Genomic DNA, 18,686 nt, shown 5'->3' on the forward strand with positions numbered 1-18,686 from the left:
ATCGACTTCAATAATAGAACGGGGAGGGTTGGATATTGTTGAGCTAATTTGACTTTCAATACGATTTTAATCCTTTTAGAGATTAAAATCTGCTTCTATTATTCAATAATTTGTCGCAAACTCTTGGACGGTTTCAAGTGTGGAAATGCTTGTTATATTTGACGCAGCAGATGCAAGACAGTAAGATGTAGTAAGGAAATAACACAAGAGTTTTATGGATGTTCGAAAATAAATTTTTTACGTCACCCCTTCTTCTATTTCCAGAAGGATTCCACTAGAAGGCTTTGGTTTGTATAGCTTCTACATAAACCTAGTCAAAACATAAGACTTAACAACTGCCTATTTTGAACTCCTAGTTATCACTCTGTTGAACACGCAACTTTCTGTTCAACTTACAATACTGATAATACTCACAGATATTACAGTAATTTTATCTCTCAGTTTAGTTTACTAGGAAGTTTGGTGATAATGAACGGTGCTGTTCGCTATGCTGATGAGTTATGCTGATAAGCGAGTGCTTCTTCAGACGACTACTAAAGCAAGGTTGCTGCCAGCGCTTCTTTAGACTGATGCTAAAGTGAGATGTCCGCTCGCGCTTCCTCACCTCTACTGTTGAAGTGAAACGTCTGCTCGCTCTTCCTCAGCTCTGTTTTTGAAGTGAGACGTCTGCTCGTGCTTCCTCAGGTCTGCTGCCATCGCCTCTTGAGCTGTACCTGCGCATTAAACATTTGTACAACTTAGATTTATTCACTTATGAATGCATCATCAAAACTATGTCATATTGATTAAACTTATTTTTATTCACCTAAGTTCATTTTAATCAATTATAGCAAATTTTTTAATTGAACTTAATTAATTATTTCTCTTTTAATTAATTTTCCTTTTTCCTTATTTAACTTAATCTAACATCTTTAATTTATGATTTAAACATGTAAATATGTAATATATAACCTACCATGTAAATACAATAAATAAAACCCAAAAAACCAGAAAATAAAATGAAAACAAGGATCTCCTGATCCAAAAATTATTTTAAATCTCAATATAGGTCCTTGAAATGACGATCTACTGGAGCTCGATCAAAAACTTCAAAACAATAGATCCAATGCGTTTTGACAAGATTTCCTTCTTTAATAGTAGTATCACTAAAAACAACAATCCCAACATGATCATTCTCAAGATTCAAGGAGGAACCAGGACATTGGCTTCACTGAGACTTCCTTAGTGAGCTTTCAGGCAACAAACATTTTTAAGATTGTGCTTAATAAATGTTTTAAATATTTAAGCTTATAAGAATTATAATTTAATATAGAATTGGAAACCTTTGGCTGAAAACCATTACAAAAAACCTTAAAATTTAGACAAGAACTCAAACAAAAATATAATTCTTCTTTATATGCTTTGATATTAATTTTCATGATGTTAGATACATGATTTTTTTTTTATATAATTGTTTATATGTGTTACTAATAACTCTGCAAGATTTTATTATATTTGGGGCCAATCTTGGCCACCATGTAGTTAGAACCTTATGATATAAGTTAGAAAATGGAAAGCAGTCAAGCATTCAGCTATAACCGCGCTTAGGACCGAAGAAATGGAACTACAGGCGAGCAGAAAGAGCATCCGACCAAGAAAAATACACCTTGGAGCGAGTGTGGATGCCAATGGACTGAGGATTTCCAATGCACACTAAAACTGATTCCTTCTCGACACTGTTAGCGCTCTCAGATGCTACAACGTGCGTCCAACCAAGAAAACTAGCCAGACTTGGCGTCAGGCTAAATTTTCTAGTACTTCAGACCGAGAAAACGGACATTGGGCTCAATGCTAGTTTTCATATGACCGAGAAAACATGTTCTCTCCCTTACCGACGCATAGGACCGATGTAATGCATCAACCTATTATAGGTTTATCACCCGACTGAGAAACTTAGCCTTTGAATAAGTTTTCCGTCACTTTCGATCAATGGAGAAGACTACCGATAGGCGCTATTGGTACTGGATTTTCACCCGATCGAAAATGTTAACAATTGTCTAGATTCTTAACACTTGTGGCTAATTTTTTTAGTCACAACCTACTCTTTTTTGCACCCGACCGAACATCCATCCGACTTATAAGCAGTTTTTCACCCATTAGAAATGACAAGGGCTGACTACATTGACACTTACGACCAAGGGATCTCCTTTACTGCTGATTCTTGCACCCAATAGTTGCACCCGATCGAAGGAAAGATGTCCATTCCTACACCCGATCAAGGAGCCAAAAATGTCGATTTCTACACCCGATAGGAGCATGCTTCACACTTAGGACCGAGGAATCAAACCCACTACACCTTAGGACCGAGGGCTGAAGGCTACTGCACGCTAGGACCAGGCTGAAGGCTGCGACACGCTAGGACTAGTAGAAACTTTCTATACACCTAAGACTGTGGAATGAAGCCTGCTACACCCTAGGACCATGGAATAAATCCCACTATACGCTAGAAGCGATGGAATGGACCCTCTATGCACTAGGACCGAGGGAAAGAGCTAACATTCAGTGACTGACCGAGTTGGGCTCAATTTTCGATCGATGGTAGGTTTTTTGACCGTGGAGGCTAACCATTGTCCCTTTGTATGTTGGTTTTATTTATTTATGCGTTGATCGAGATTTATGTTTATTTTTATTGGTTTTTCTAATGTAGTTTATGGCTTTCTTGATCATAGGGTAGCATAAAAATATGATATAAAATGTAAAGTGTAAGAAATTTGAAAATGGTCAAGATTAACTAGTAGGGACCCTCGGGGTGTTTTGGGACATGAAGGTTTAAAAACCCTTTCAAACACGTAACTAAATGCCAGACTAACATCTCTTAATTTCATAAGTTTTATAATTAGGTGGTGATTATGTAGTTGTGAGATTATGAAATTGGAAAACTCTAAATAGGTCTATGACGACTTCCCATTAAAAAAACTCTCAATGTCTTTCAGATTCTGCAGGATGGTAAGATATGGAGTCTTTCATAAAGCCTCGTTTTCAATTTAAATTTTTATTATTGTAAAAATTGATTGCCCTCACTACTTTTCCAAAAATAATTTGCAAGAACGATTGAAAATTTAAAACTTTCGTCGCGACGTCAATAATCGCGCACACAAACGAATATTTTTTTTTGTCATTTCTCATCTACTCTTCAATGACTATACATTGTTTATGATATAGACCACATGTAAAAATATCAAACATTTGCGTGATATTCCATGATTGTTCAAAGCATGCTCTGATTGCAGATCAATATTTATAAGAGAAAGATGATTTTGAAAGGGGAGCGTTTAGTCCTCATCAAGACTCAAGAGTACATTGGCCTTTATGTCCATTTTATGGTGTATTTGTATATTATTTTCAAGAGTGTGGCCGTGAAGATATAAAAAATTATGTGAAAATTTCTCTAGGAATCCTCCTTTGGTCATTTATTGAGTTAGACTAAAGTGAAGAGATTCATGGATAAGGGGGCTTTAGAATCAAAGATTTTAATTCATTTAATGAAGTTCTCTTATCAAAATATTGCAATAGATCCTCTTTGGAGCCTCACTCTTTTTGGACTATTATGATCAGTTGTAAATATGGAAAGTATTAATTTAGATGGTTCATCAAAACTAGCCATGACTAGATAGTTGTAGTGTTTGGAGGGATATCTCTACTATGTGGAAAACTTTTCGAGGGAAGCGTAGATTCTCGATAGGCGACGACTCATTAATTAACTCCTCGGGCAATATTTGATGTAGTGTAAAAATTCTTGCATTGTCATTCCCAACTCTCGATTCGACTGCGATATGTAGAAATTCTTATGTCAAGGAAATATTCAATCTATATTCAAATAGTTTTGCAAGTAGAATTATATACATGAGAAGACTTAATGGTAGAGAAACAATCTTAAATAAAAGGATGTTTTTCTTAGTGGGTCGCAAGATTGCGATTCCTTCTTCACGTAATATCTTACGTTGGCAAGATATGGATTCCTTAAGGTTGATCAATATATCATATTATTTGCAAAAATTCCTCATACTTCCTATAATAGAATTTGTAGGATTCCGATTTCCCTTCAAAAATCTCGTGTTTTGGATAGAGTGTCATGCAAGGAAGAATCTTGACGGATGATAGATGTATAAAAATGGTGTTTTATGGTTAGTCATTAAAGAATTATCTTTTGAAAAATTATTATTTTTGGATGCTTATTTTTTTGGGTATTAATTATTTTAAAATTATTGTTATTGAATGTTATTTTGTTTGGTATTTGATATTTTGATAATTTATAACTATAAATATATGAATTATTTTATTTCATTATATATATTTTAAGTTTAAAATTTTCCAGTTTTTGGTGCACCGCGAAGAAACCCCGTCACAGATCGGAGCGGGGATGATTTATATTTAAATCTTTCTCGAGGATTGGGTACAAAGTTGGTAGATTTAGGACGGGTATCATAATGCATTTCCCCGAATCAAAATGTCATATTGTCATTATTTATCATATTTTTGTATTGTATTTATCGTTATGTTTATAATCTTCTCTTTGTTGACTATATACATTGTGCATGATACATACCGTACGTAAAAATGCCAAACATCTATGTGATATTCTATAGTTTTTCAAATCATGTTCTGAATTGCGAGTCAATATCTGGAAGAGCAAGATGATTTCGAAATGACGACGTTTAGTCGTCATCAAGATTGCATTGTCTTCTATGCCCACTTTTATGATGTATTTATTCTTATTCTAAAGATTGTGGCCGTGAAGATATGAGAAATTATGTGCATATTTCTTTGAGAATCCTTCGAGTCCTCCTTTGGGTGAGTTAGGCTAAAGTGAAGAGATTCAAGGATTAAAGAGAATCGAGAATAATATATTTTGATTCTTTTAACAAAGCTCTCTTTTCAAAATAGTGCAACAAATTCTCTTCGGAGCTTAACTCTTTATGGGCTAATATGATCAAATGCAAATATGAAAAGTATTAGTCTAGATGGTTCACCAAAACTAGCCCCGCGATAAGCTATTTGTAGCGTTTGGAGAGATATATCTACTATGTGGAAATGTTTTGTGGGAAGTACATATTTTTGGTAGGTGATGACTCATCAATCAACTTCTAGGACGATATTTGGTGTAATGTCAAATTTTTTGCATTGTCATTCTCAACTATCGGTTCGACCACGATCTATAGGATTGCTTCGATTAAGGAAATGTTCGATCAACATTTTAATAGTTTTACGGGTATAATCAGATATAGGAGAAGAATTAATGATAGAGAAACAATCTTACATGAAAGGATGTTGCTCTTAGTGGGTCGCAAGATTGTGATTCATTCTTCGCGTGCTATCTTACATTGGCAATATATGGATTCCTCTAAGGTTGATCATTATAATAGATTATTTGTACATATTTTCTCATATGACTTCGGATGGGAGAAGTTGTGGGATTCTAAATTCCTTTCAAAATTTTTATTTTTGTATAGAGTGTCATGCATGGAGGGATCTTAACGGATGATAGATGTATGAAAATAAGGTGCAATATGGTTAGTTATTGCAGAATGTGTTGTAAAGAGGTGGAGACAACACCTCACTTTCTTATGCAATGCAAATGAGTTATTGCGATTTGGAGCCTACTTTAGAACATGATTGACATTCAGTGGATGATGTATGAGTCAATCGTCGGTTGTTGAAATGTTTTGATAGAAACCATGAGCACGGTTGAATTAAGTCATTGTGTTTCTATCCCAACTATTTTCTAATAATAGATTATTTGGTTTGAAAGGAATCATATGACGTTCTATGAGCATGGTCGACCAATGTATTTACTCCTCAACGCTATTATTATGACAATATGAGAGATCTTTTCTGATAAACAGATAGAAGTGATCAATGAACTCATAGATCTTCAAAAGGATCTCTAAACTTGATAATATTAAATTATATGTTATGTTTGTTTGTTGATTAACATTTTTGATTTATTTTTTCATTGTTGTTTTCAAATGGTTAATCTCGTTGTGATTTGGGTGTGTTTGGCGATAAAATGAAGACTCTTATTTAAGGATGACAATTTGAAACTATCCCGTGAACTGATTGGTGTGGTTTTTCCCCACTTTGACTAAGGATGGGGGAGGTTACGAGAAAACCCAAAATATGTTGACTAGGATTCAGGATTGAGATGATATTTACATGTCCCGTACCGATCCCCGAACCGAATCGAACCGAAAAAATGCAATTATTTTTTTTAATGATATTTGTTTACATTAATTAATATATACTTATTTAATATAATCATTGCTTTATTTATTTTCACTAAAAAAACTTTTTATTTTCTTTTGCTAAGGTAAATATTATTAGTTTTTGTTATCTTTTAAAAAGAATATTATTATTAGATGTTTATTTGTTTGGGTATTTAATATTTAAAAATTATTGTTACTGTATGTTATTTTTGTTTGGCATCTGATATTTTGATAATTTATAACAATAAATATATGCATTATTTTATTTTATTATATATATTTTAAGTTTATTTTTTTTTCGATTTTCGGTGCACCACGAAGAAGTCCCGTCCCCAACGGAGCGGAAATGATTTATATTTAAAATCTCCGCCGTGGATCGGGACAAGGTTGGTAGATTTGGGACGTGAATGTAATGCTTTTTCCCGAACCGCCCTTTTGTCATCACTACTCGTATTTTTGTATTTTATTTATTATTAGTTTTAAATGACTATCATTCTTATTATGTTATATTATTTTTTATAAATATAAAAAACAATAAACCAAATTCTTAATATATATATAAAAAGAAGAAACACAAAATAGTAATACATATATCTATTATCACCAATTTCTTAAATTTACAGAAATTTTATTATTGTATCCATACAAAAATAATTTGATCTATTACAAAATCTTAATAATAAAAGTACATGAAAATAAAAAATTAATCACTAAATTGAATTAGTTAATTCAATATTATATATAGAGAATGCAAAAAAAAATAAAAAAAATACATAATGGTGATTAACTGAAAATACACAATAATATTTAAAATTTAATTGTTGTATCAGTACAAATATTTTTTATCATTTGAAAACTTAATTAAATTTATGTATGAACTATTAATGTAATAAAATAATTTCTTTTAGTTTAGAAAACTAAAATCGTTTTAGGTAAGGATGCAGTAAATTTTAATCACATCAACTACTTACACACTTATACTTTATTACTTTATTGGGTTAGCTGTAACTAATATATATATATATATATATATATATATATATATATATATATATATATATATATATATATTTATTTATATTTTATTTTATTTTATTATGATGGTAGGTTTGACAGATCGACCGTAACAAAACCAGTTAACCAAATTATTGGATTATGTTTAATGATTTCATAAACCATAAATCGTTGGTCGAGATTAGATTAAGAAGAATGAAACTGGTAACTCCATACACTAATGAAGATGATTATTAATTTAATAATAATTTATTATTTTATTTAGTTATATTTTTTTATTCATTGCCATTTTCATTCAAAATATATTCATTTTCAGCAGGGTATAGTCTTATTCATTTATTTAAAAATATTTAATTGTTTGATTATATTTGGATGATGATATGACTATATTATGTGCTTAAATTATTTTAATAATGTTACTCATTATTTATAAATATTTAATTATTTGATTATATTTGATGACGTGCTTATATTATTTTAATAATAAAATAAATTATTTTATTTTATCTGGTCTACAACCCAAAAAAAAGTGATTATTGCTTTATTTATTAATGTGATGATTTCCATAAAAATATATTATTTGATGGTTATGGTTATTTTATTATTAATGTGATGTGTTAAATTGTTAAAATATTCAATTCTAGGTAGCATATTTTTCTTCTTCTAACTATTAGTCTATTAAAACTTCAACTTTTAATTCAAGCACCTGAAATTTACCATTTCATTATTGTGTCTCTATCTATCTATCTATTATATACAAGGTAGAATTAGAATATAAATTTTTATTTTAGATCGAGTGTATGGTGCGATTAAATCATTTGATGAGATAGAAGTGTCATTGTATTTATTGTCCATGTCAATGCGTAATTTATATTGTCATAAAATTACTTACTATCATTTAGAAAAAGAAATATTATACAACTTATTAACTTCCCAAGTTAGATGAACAAATATTTTAGGAGGCTTTGATGAGATAGAAGTGTTATTGTATTTATTGTCCATGTCAATGGGTAATTTATATTGTCATAAAATTACTTACTATCATTTAGAAAAAGAAATATTGTAAAACTTATTAACATCCCAAGTTAGATGAACAAATATTTTAGGAGGCTTTTACATATATTTATTATTTTTCTTTTAACCAAACTATCCAAATTTTAGTGATTTATTAATTTTATAATATAAGTGCTTGACGTATTTAGTCAAGAATTTGGAGCTGTTTTATTTTGAAATTACTTCATTTATATTTTAAATATCAAACAAGTCAGGTTAAGAAAAGTGTTAGGTTTTGGACTCATATTTTATTAGAGTTTATATATTGTAATTGGATTTTAAGTCTTTTATTGGGCATAGAAATAGTGGTTTAGTCTTTTGACTTTTAATGTACTCCTATAAATAGAGACATTGTAACCTAGGGTTATTTGGATCATTATTCCATAGAAAATCAATAGAATGGATGACTTCCCGAGGATGTAGGAATTGTTGGCCGAACCTCGTTATATCTTGTGTTTCATATTATTCTTTACCACCATATCTCTATATCTTCTTTTATTGTGTGTTTAGATTATAAATTTTCTCAACAAGTGGTATTAGAGCATGTTTTTGAGATTATTTAACCTAATCTATTTGTGAAGATATGACGGAAACCCTAACCACTATTGAAGAAGTTGTTGAATATTTGTGTTTTAATGAAGATTGTTGGTTATTTGAGAAAAATGACATTGTTTGCAGAAGAATTAGCCGTTGTGAAGATTTGAGTCGAAATCTTTAATTGCTAAAGAGATGTCAACGGTCGTTAAAATATTTCTTAGTTTTTGGTGACGCTGTCTTGAGAAGAAGAGAGAAAAAGACAATGAGTCTTTTGTTTTTCTCGATGGCGCTAATGGGTGCAGGTGAGGAAAAGTCGTCGTGTAGGCAGCGCCACCAGAATGAAGAAGATGAGTTATATTCTTTTTGACTTATTTTAATTTGGGACATATGATATATTAAAATATAAAAATAAAAATAAAATATATCTCCATATATATTCCATATATATTTCTATATATATTCTATATAAATAGATATTATATTATGATATAATATAATATATAGAGAGGAGCCAATAATCTTTAAAAAGGTCAACAACTAAGACTTTTTCAATTAAGTTTTTTTTATTTAAGTCTCTTTTGATTTCATAAATAGGTTTAACACATATTTAATTCCAATTTTCACAATTAAAGCCTTGTTTAATTTTAAAAAAACTCTCAAAGCTTTGTATGCTTTGATCTTGAATTTGTATTAAGGCTTGTTTAATTTGAATTTATCAAAGATTGAGATTTGTGATTAATCTGTTAAGAGATCTGATATTCGTCAATATGGAGATTGGAAATTGGAGTTGAAAAATAAGGTGGAGTGCTTATTCAATGTTGCAGATTATGGAAGACAATTAATGCAGCATGTAAAGTGTTTTATAATTAAAGCAGATTGCTTTAATGTTTGTTTGTAAGAGTGTGTTTTTGATATGTGTGTTTAAGGGCCGGATTTGGATTTGCATCAACCTTATGAGTAGGTTTTGACTGGAAATCCCGATAAGTGTTGGTGTGAAGTTGTCAAGTGGGTGTTGATGCCTCAAGGATTTTATTAAGAATGATAATTTCTAAGGTATGGGTTGAGGGTGCACTAATCATATACATGGTTTGTTAGATTTTTTATGCAGGATTTGGCTAGAAGAATGTGGAGAATAACCGTTTGTTCTAACAAACCATGTATATGATTAGTGCACCCTCAACCCATACCTTAGAAATTATCATTCTTAATAGAATCCTTGAGGCATCAACACCCACTTGACAACTTCACACCAACACTTATCGGGATTTCCAGTCAAAACCTATTCACAAGGTTGATGCAAATCCAAATCCGGCCCTTAAACACACATATCAAAAACACACTCTTACAAACAAACATTAAAGCAATCTGCATTAATTATAAAACAGTTTACATGCTGCATTAATTGTCTTCCATAATCTGCAACATCGAATAAGCACTCCACCTTATTGAAGACTAAAATGAGTTTAAAGAGATTTTTTTTTGGAAAACGATTATTGAAGATGTCAAATTAAAAGAGAAGTAGAGAGAGAATCTAGTAGTAAATTTTCGCCTATAACCGCGCAAGGTTCATCAAACTGATGATTGGAGATTCAAATGAAGTCTGATTGTATTGAGATTTTGTCGAGAGGGTTGATAACTCATTCCTCTAGATTTCAACGGTTGGATCAAGGTTTAGACACCTCGAAGTTTGTTTTTCTGGGGCTTAAAGTGTCCGCCTATTTTAGTTTTATTTGATTTATTTGGGACCAAATAATTTGTATCTTTTGGTTATGACCTTATCTTATTGGAAGAGCTAATCAAGTTAAAGATGGTGGTGAGATTATGTGCATTACACTTGACAAAAACACGATCGAGTATGTAAAGTTGTTTTCAAAATGGTGTTTACCGATGACAACATTGTCGACATGTTGATAGAGCAATCCATCAGGCTAAATTGCAAGATTGCATTGAGTTGGAGGGTGATTAAAGATTGAAACAATTCCAGTTAACACATATTATGAATGAAAGAACAGGAAGAGGAAAAGGAAGACTAATGAAAGACACTTATTAGTTGAGGTGGAGACATCTTGAGAGCAACTCTCAAACAATCAAGAAGAAATCATTGCATTATCTTCTAATGTGAGAAGATAAATAAAAACTTGAGTGGTATTTCTAGTCATGAAAGAGGGGCTAGATGGGAGACTCGGTTAATTCGAAGGTGATGATTTTGTTACTTCTTTTATTCTATCTTAATTGTCTATATATTGTGGATCATAGTTTAGACGAATGAGATAATTGCTTTGTCATCTTATTGATGAGATGATTGAGACCTTGAATGTGATTCCTAGTCATGAAAAATGGGCTAGATGAGATGTTCGATCAATTCAAATGGAAGGATATTCGATTTCTTTCAAAGAAACTATAGATGATCATTTGAAGTATTGGTGAAAACCATTGAAGAGAGATAGAGAATTTTGAAATAATATTCTTGGATTGCTAGGCGTTTTTGGATTCAAGAAACTAGTAGATTGCAAGTTAATTTGTTCAAGGAGAAGTAAGAAGTTCAAGTTAGTTGAGTAAGAAACGTTCAAGGCAAGATGGGTGACATTTAATTTGTTAGATCTTGAGCTAGAGAAAAGAGATGTTGCGATAGCCTAATTTATTTGTTATGAAGTAGACGATAAATGTTTGTCTTGGGTCTTCTCGTTTTTCGATCGATGTCTTATTTCGAGGAAGTAGACAATTGAAGTTCGTTTTGGGTGTCATCAGTTTTCGATAGATATCTGATTTTGAAAAAGTAGACGATGAAAGTTCGTCTTGGGTCTAATCGGTATTTTAGTTTCAGTTGATTGTTGGACTTGAAAAATAAGACACTCGGTTTGTGGCAAACAAAGGTGAAGATTATTTTGACATAATAAAGAATTGTTAATTCTAGTTTCCGTATATGTCAACGGGTATGAACAAAGATTGGGAAGAGTTGTTGAATGTCTCTCGTCGTTGAAATAATGTGGTTACCCAAATTTATTTGGTATTATAAACTCTACGATTTTATTTTCTAAGGACTTTTGAGCGGAAGTGGAGGTATAATGATTTATCTTGTGATTGACTCGAGTAGTGAAGATTGATGTGTGGCTCATAACTTTTTGATGGCGTGATATACCATATGGTGGAAATTGTTATTCTTCTAAGGGCTCTTGAGTGAAAGTGGACGTACAAAAAAAATTATCTAATGAATGGCTCGAGCAAAGGTGAAGATTGAAGTGTTTAATCCAATTATTTCTTGATGACTTGACTTTTGTCAAAGTGGAGATTGATGGGTACGACTCGTAAATTTCCTAAGGGACATGAAATTCGTCAAGGTGGAGATTGTTAAATTTGTAATTTATTCTTCACATCTGAATAAGCGCGGTATTCGCCTAAGGTGGAGATTGTTGGGTTTTGGGCTAATATTTTATTAGAGTTTATATATTGTAATTGGGCTTTAAGCCTTTATTGGGCTTAGAAGTAGTAGTTTAGTCTTTCGGCTTTTAATGTACTCCTATAAATAGAGACATTGTAACCTAGGGTTACTTGGACCATTATTCCATAAAAAATCAATAGAATGAATCCTCAAGGATGTAGGCATTATTGGTCGAACCTTGTTATATCTTGTGTTCCTTATGATCTTTTTACCACTATATCTCTATATCTTCTTTTATTGCGTGTTTAGATTAATTCCTTTCTTCACAAGAAGAACATTTATAACAAATATTATTAATTAGAATTTAATTCATACAAACAATATTATAAGGATCCACTAAAATAAGGGTCTCAAATATCAAAAGCATTTACTTATACACCATAGAACAACCAATTCATCATTAATGAGAAATGGAACAAATTATTATTCAAAGTAACCTAATAAAAATGCAAAAGGTATCATTCAAAATACTCCAATTAAAAAAATGAACCCAAATAGATGTAGTAAATTTAATAATGTTAAAATATGTGTATATGTTGTTAAGCAAAGTGAGTTTGGGCTATCCATCCATCTTTGTTAATAAATTTTTTTGTTGTATATTGGCTTAAATCGTGACTCTGAAAGCTCTCTATTTTTGTCCAAGGCACCCGTTTTGAAGTGTTTGCACCTGTCCCTCGACATTCTGCCTCTACATAAGTAAAGTTCCTCCTATAGTCAAAAAAACAAAATGGTAATCGTATATGAGATTGCAAACATGAAAGAACCACCTTTGTGTGTTGAAATGAAAAGGAAAACAAAAATGAAACTCAACTCTTCTCCTGGGTGAAAACCATTATCCCATCCTAAAGGAGTCACAACCGAACTAAATGTCGATTTAATGAAAACAACTCTAGAAAATGATCCATAAGCTCTTCCAAGGTATGCTTTCCCAATACCACCAACATTACAACCATTGAACACAAATCCATTTGAATCTTGTGCTGATCCTCTTCCTTGTGCAGTAATATAACCAAGAGAAATTGCTCCTCTCCCATTGACTTTTATGTTGCAGTTCTGTCCCAACACAAAAGGATTATTATTCCAAAGATGGTAATTATATTATCTATCACATGTTTTTATTTACACAAAACAATACAAAAGTTATATAATTGGTACCTGGTAAACCGATTGACCATAGCCCCAAATAAAATCAGCCACTCCTTCAATGTAGCATGACCGAAAGTAATGACGACCCTGAAAGTCACAAAGTGTGTCTTGAAAACCAATAAATCCACAATTATAGAAGGCTGCTTTGTCTCCGGATAATATTACTGCCAATGCTGGTGCAAGTTTGGTGGTTTGTTTTATATTATATGAATTCTACAAATAATTACAAAGATTAGTTGTTATAATTCAATTATTTACATATATCTTGTGAGCACTAATCAAATAGTTTTAGTCTAACCACAAATGTTATGCCCTTAGACACAAAATTGTTGGCAGATGAGCTAAATGTGGCACTTGTGCCGGTAGATTGATGATCACCCCATGAGATTATCGTGCGAGATGAGCCACTTCCATCTAAAAATATGTATTCTTTCTCGGCTGAGATTGATACCTTTTCACTGCATCAAATCAATGAAAATGAGTTTCTAATGTAAAATATAAATAATATGAGGATATATAATAATAGATGCACTAGAGGTTTATTACTAGTAGACGCCTGAATTGACGATAATGTGAAACCACTTATTATTTCCGTCCGGAACAGAATTAATCGCACTTTGAATTGTCTTGAAATGACCTTTTCCAGACTTATCGACCACTACCATTGAAGTAAAATTATAGGCAAGACTAGAACTAATAAAGAATGTCAACACTAGAACTATTGAAAACAAAGAAAAATAAGTCATTTTTTGATTTGTGATCAACTTTGTGAAACAACCAACAATCATTCATGAATATATAGGTGGAGTTTATATTGGTTTTAGTGATGAAATTAAATGGTTCATTTATTTATATATCAAAATTGATGTCATTTACCATAACTAAAATAAATGTTATGATTAATTGCTTCATTTATGTCTTATAGTTTTTTTATTATTATTATCCATCTTTAATATTGTTATATATGGTAGAGTTATTTACAAGATATTTAGGAATAAAAAAGATTTATACTCATTTGGTATGATGTTAACGTTTTGCCATGTGTGGATAAAAAAAAGTTAAAGTTTCTTTTTTAGCTATGAATAAATTTTAAGTTAAATTTATTATAAGTTAAACTATAATATAAGTTGTAAGGTGTAAAAAAAAAATAAATTGTATATAATATTTTTTGTTTCATTTGACTTAGAAAAAACATAATTAATATATCAAAATGCATACTTTTATAAATGGTATTACATTTAGTTGGAAATATAGTAATATTTCTAAGTTATACATGTTTCAGGAATATATTATTATTTTTAATTAGAAGTATAATAATTAGCATAAATGTATATGTTTCATAATTGGAAAAAAATGATGTTTTATACATAGTAGCACTTCAAAATACAATATTACCTGAATTTATATCTTTTTTATTACTTTATTTAATATTCTTATTATTTTATTTATTTATTTATGTATAATGTTTAATTATGTTCATCAAGTTCGTAGATAATATTGGAAAGTAGTTAATTATTGCCATTATTAATTATGTTAAACAAAAGCAATCATGCTTTTTTTTTAATTAAAAATAAATATTTTTAATTTATTATATAATATAAAGGAGAGACTAAAATAATATTGTAATTCGGTGAAAGTTAGATGAACTAATTTTTAAAAATGAAATAAATATAAATAAACTTTTAATAATAACAAATATTGTATATACATTTAAATGATTTTTTTTTTTTTTTTATTAATTTTTGCATCTTTTAAAAGTGACATGTTATATATATATATATATAATTTATTTTTTTGTTATGCTGACCAGGCTAATAAATATATAATTAAATATTATTTTTTTTCTAAAAATGAATGTGCAATTATAGTGTGAATCTGAAATTATATATGTTAAAATTTAGAAATTAATAATAATTATATCTTGTAAATTAGGTTATTATCTATTAACAATATATCTAAACATATATTTTTTTTTCCATAAAATATATGTATTACATTGTAATTTAAAAGCAAATTTACATGCAAATTAATTAATAACATTTACTTAAAGTCAATGACAAATATGGATAAGTGAGCCAACAACCTTATTATTATTATTATTATTATTATTATTATTTAAATTTGTTACGAGATTACAAAATAAAAATTTTCATTTCAACTTAAAATGTTTGGTAATCAAATTCATAACATAAATCTTTAGATACCTTTCTACTACTTAAGACCCTAATTCATTAACCTTGAGTCCTCAATAGTATTAAGAAACGAATAATGTCTTTTTAATAATAATAGTTATATTATTTTATTGAATTAAATTAAAAATTATACTTTTTTGTTTTTTAAAAATTTCTAGAATAGGGAGATAAATAAATAGAATTGCTTCAATGTTATTTATATTTTGGCTCGGTAAAAAGATCATTCAAGTTCGTTTGCTAGTCTTAACGAGCCGAGCTCAAAATCGCACTAGTTTAAAAGTTTGAAAATTTAAACGATCCAACTTTCAAGTTAGAACTTTTAGGTATTCGACTCATTAGTTCGTGAACATATGTTCATTTACATACTTAATATTATGCTTGTGAATATGTTTGTTTAGAGTTTCGTAAAAATATTTATATAGAGACTTGTTTATGACATATTCATTTAAAGACTCTTTAAAACCTCATCTAATATTTATTAATAAATTAATATTAATAACCCTAAAAAAAGTAAATTCTTCTCTTAAGGGGAGTCTTCTTCTAAGTTCTAAGTTGTAACGAGCTCAATCCCTAAATTTTAATATATATATATATATATATATATATATATATATAAAACTAGGGATAAGTCAATTCGAACTTAAGCCAGCTTGAGTATGAGCACGAGCTCGACTCGATAAAGTATTTATTAGCTTGACTTAAACTCAAGTTTGAACCAATTTATAAATTTGAGCTCGAACTCGACTTGATTATTTACGTACAAGCTCGACTCGGATCGACTTGAAAAACTTGAATTAAAATTAATTTTTTGAGCTCGAACTCAAACAAAAATTTATTTTCAAAATGAAAGTATCAAACTTTCATATCTATTTATCATTCAAACATGATATCTTTAAATAAGAATATGAATCTATCACAACTAATCAAAATTCCAAACACATGATAGTCCAAAAATAAAAACACCATGACTAATCAAAATTCTAAAACATGACATTACAAAATTATAATACCAAACTACATAAATTATTTGAACATTCAATATGTTGTCTTTTTTTAATTCATGTTCTTGAATCATAGCCCACGTACAAGTGCCTGCATTTAATAAACTTTTAGGTATTCAGCTCGTCAGTTCGTGAACATGTTCGTTTATATACTTATTAATATGCTTGCGGATATGTTTGTTTAGAGGTTGGTGAAAATATTTGTGTGAAGAATTGTTTATGAGCTCATAAATATGTTCGTTTAAAATCTTTGTAAAACCTCATTTAATATTTATTAATAAATTAATATTAATAACCCAAAAAAGTAAAGTTCTTCTCCTAAAATGAATTTTCTTCTAAGTTATAAGTTGAAACGAGCTCAATCCCTAAATTTTAATATATATATATATATATATATATATTTATAAAACTAGGGCTGCAAATGAGTTCAGCCGTGCTCGAGCTCGACTCGATTCAATATTTATTAGTTTGACTCGAGCTCGAACGAGTTTATAATTTTGAGCTCGAACTCGACTTGATTATTTTCGTACAAGCTTGACTCAACTCGAAAAACTTGAATTAAAATTATTTTTTCGAGCTCGAACTCAAACCAAAATTTATTTTCAAAATGAAAATATCAAACTTTCATACTTATTTATCATTCAAACATGATATCTTAAAAGAGAATATGAATCCATCATAACTATTCAATATTCCAAACACATGATAGTCCAAAACTCAAAACACCATGACTAATCAAAATTCTAAAACATGACATTACAAAATCAAAGTATCAAACTACATAAATTATTTGAACATTCAATATGTTATCTTTATTAACTCACATTTTTCAATAATAGCACACGTACAAGTACCTACATTCAATATCAACAACATCCAATTCAACGAAACAGCAGAATACACTAATGAAAAGCCGAGAAAAATGGGAAGATGATATCAAGTAAAGGTTGTAAAACCATCCGAGAGAAGGAACAAACCGTAGATTATGCTAAACTAGTATAGTCATCAAAGGTTATTCCGAGACACCAATTCATCATATGGCTTGCATTTTGGAAAAGGCTAAACACGAGAGATCGCATTAGGAAGTATATGGCGGTCCCGGATACGAGCTGTCTAATGTGTGAAGGAAACAAAGAAACAACTGATCAACTTTTCGGGAACTGTTCATTTGCATCAGAGCTTTGGAAAAAAATTGCAAAAAATATGGAAATGACCAGTCTCCCGAGAGAATGAAAAGAGATTAAGGAAGTGGTTGTGAAGAAAGCAAAATGCACAAAATTTAAATCAAAGATTTTCAAATGCGGATTCGGCTCAATAATTTACAACATCTGGAGGGAAAGAAATGTGAGGGACTTCTCGAGGCACCGGAGAAGCTTAGAGAAGACCTGGGATGATATCGTAATTGATTGTAGTGCGAATATCTAGACGTGGAGAAGAGCTCCGAAGAACGAACAAAATTGGAGCTTCTGTTGGAACAAAATTGTAACAAAATTAGAGAATTAAGGTTTTGACTTATGGCCAATAATATATATTAATGTGGATTGGACCTAACATATGGACTTTAAAGAGAAAGAGTGCATATAAAATATTGTTTTAGATTTTTAGTTTTAATATTAATATTAAAATTTTAAAAAAATTATATTACGAGGCTCGATAAAACTTGTCAAGTCAACATAAACGAGCCGGCTTGAACTTGGTCAAATTCAAGCTCAAGTGGAGCTTTGACCGAGTGACTTGACTCAATTGTATCCCTATATCAAACCATCCAATTTTGAGTGATTTATTAACATTTTAAATTTAAGTATTTGATGTAATTGCTCAAGATTTTGAAATTTGTTTTACATTACTTTATTTATATCTAAAGTATGAAACAAGTCATATTATGAAGAACATTTATTTAAAATATTATTCATGAGAAACAAATTTTTTAATTAAAATTGAATTAATATTAACAATATTATAAGAATTCATTAGAATAGGGGTCTCAAAGCTCACTTATGCACCATAGAACAAACAATTCATCATTAATGATAAATGGAACAAACTATTATTCAAAGTAAAC

General features: G+C 30.0%; 1 protein-coding gene across 1 annotated transcript; it reads right to left on the bottom strand.

Moving 5' to 3' along the window:
- Positions 1–606: 606 nt before the first annotated feature.
- LOC124930393 (probable pectinesterase 55) lies at positions 607–14,096 on the bottom strand. The gene is made up of 6 exons (XM_047470742.1): positions 13,978–14,096; positions 13,730–13,889; positions 13,441–13,644; positions 13,097–13,338; positions 12,953–12,993; positions 607–713 (listed from the first exon to the last, which is right to left on the bottom strand). The coding sequence occupies exons 1-6, from the start codon at positions 14,094–14,096 to the stop codon at positions 607–609; spliced, it is 873 nt and encodes a 290-aa protein (XP_047326698.1).
- Positions 14,097–18,686: the final 4,590 nt, after the last annotated feature.

This window comes from Impatiens glandulifera, chromosome 3 (genome assembly GCF_907164915.1).
Source record: "Impatiens glandulifera chromosome 3, dImpGla2.1, whole genome shotgun sequence".
NCBI lineage: Eukaryota > Viridiplantae > Streptophyta > Magnoliopsida > Ericales > Balsaminaceae > Impatiens > Impatiens glandulifera.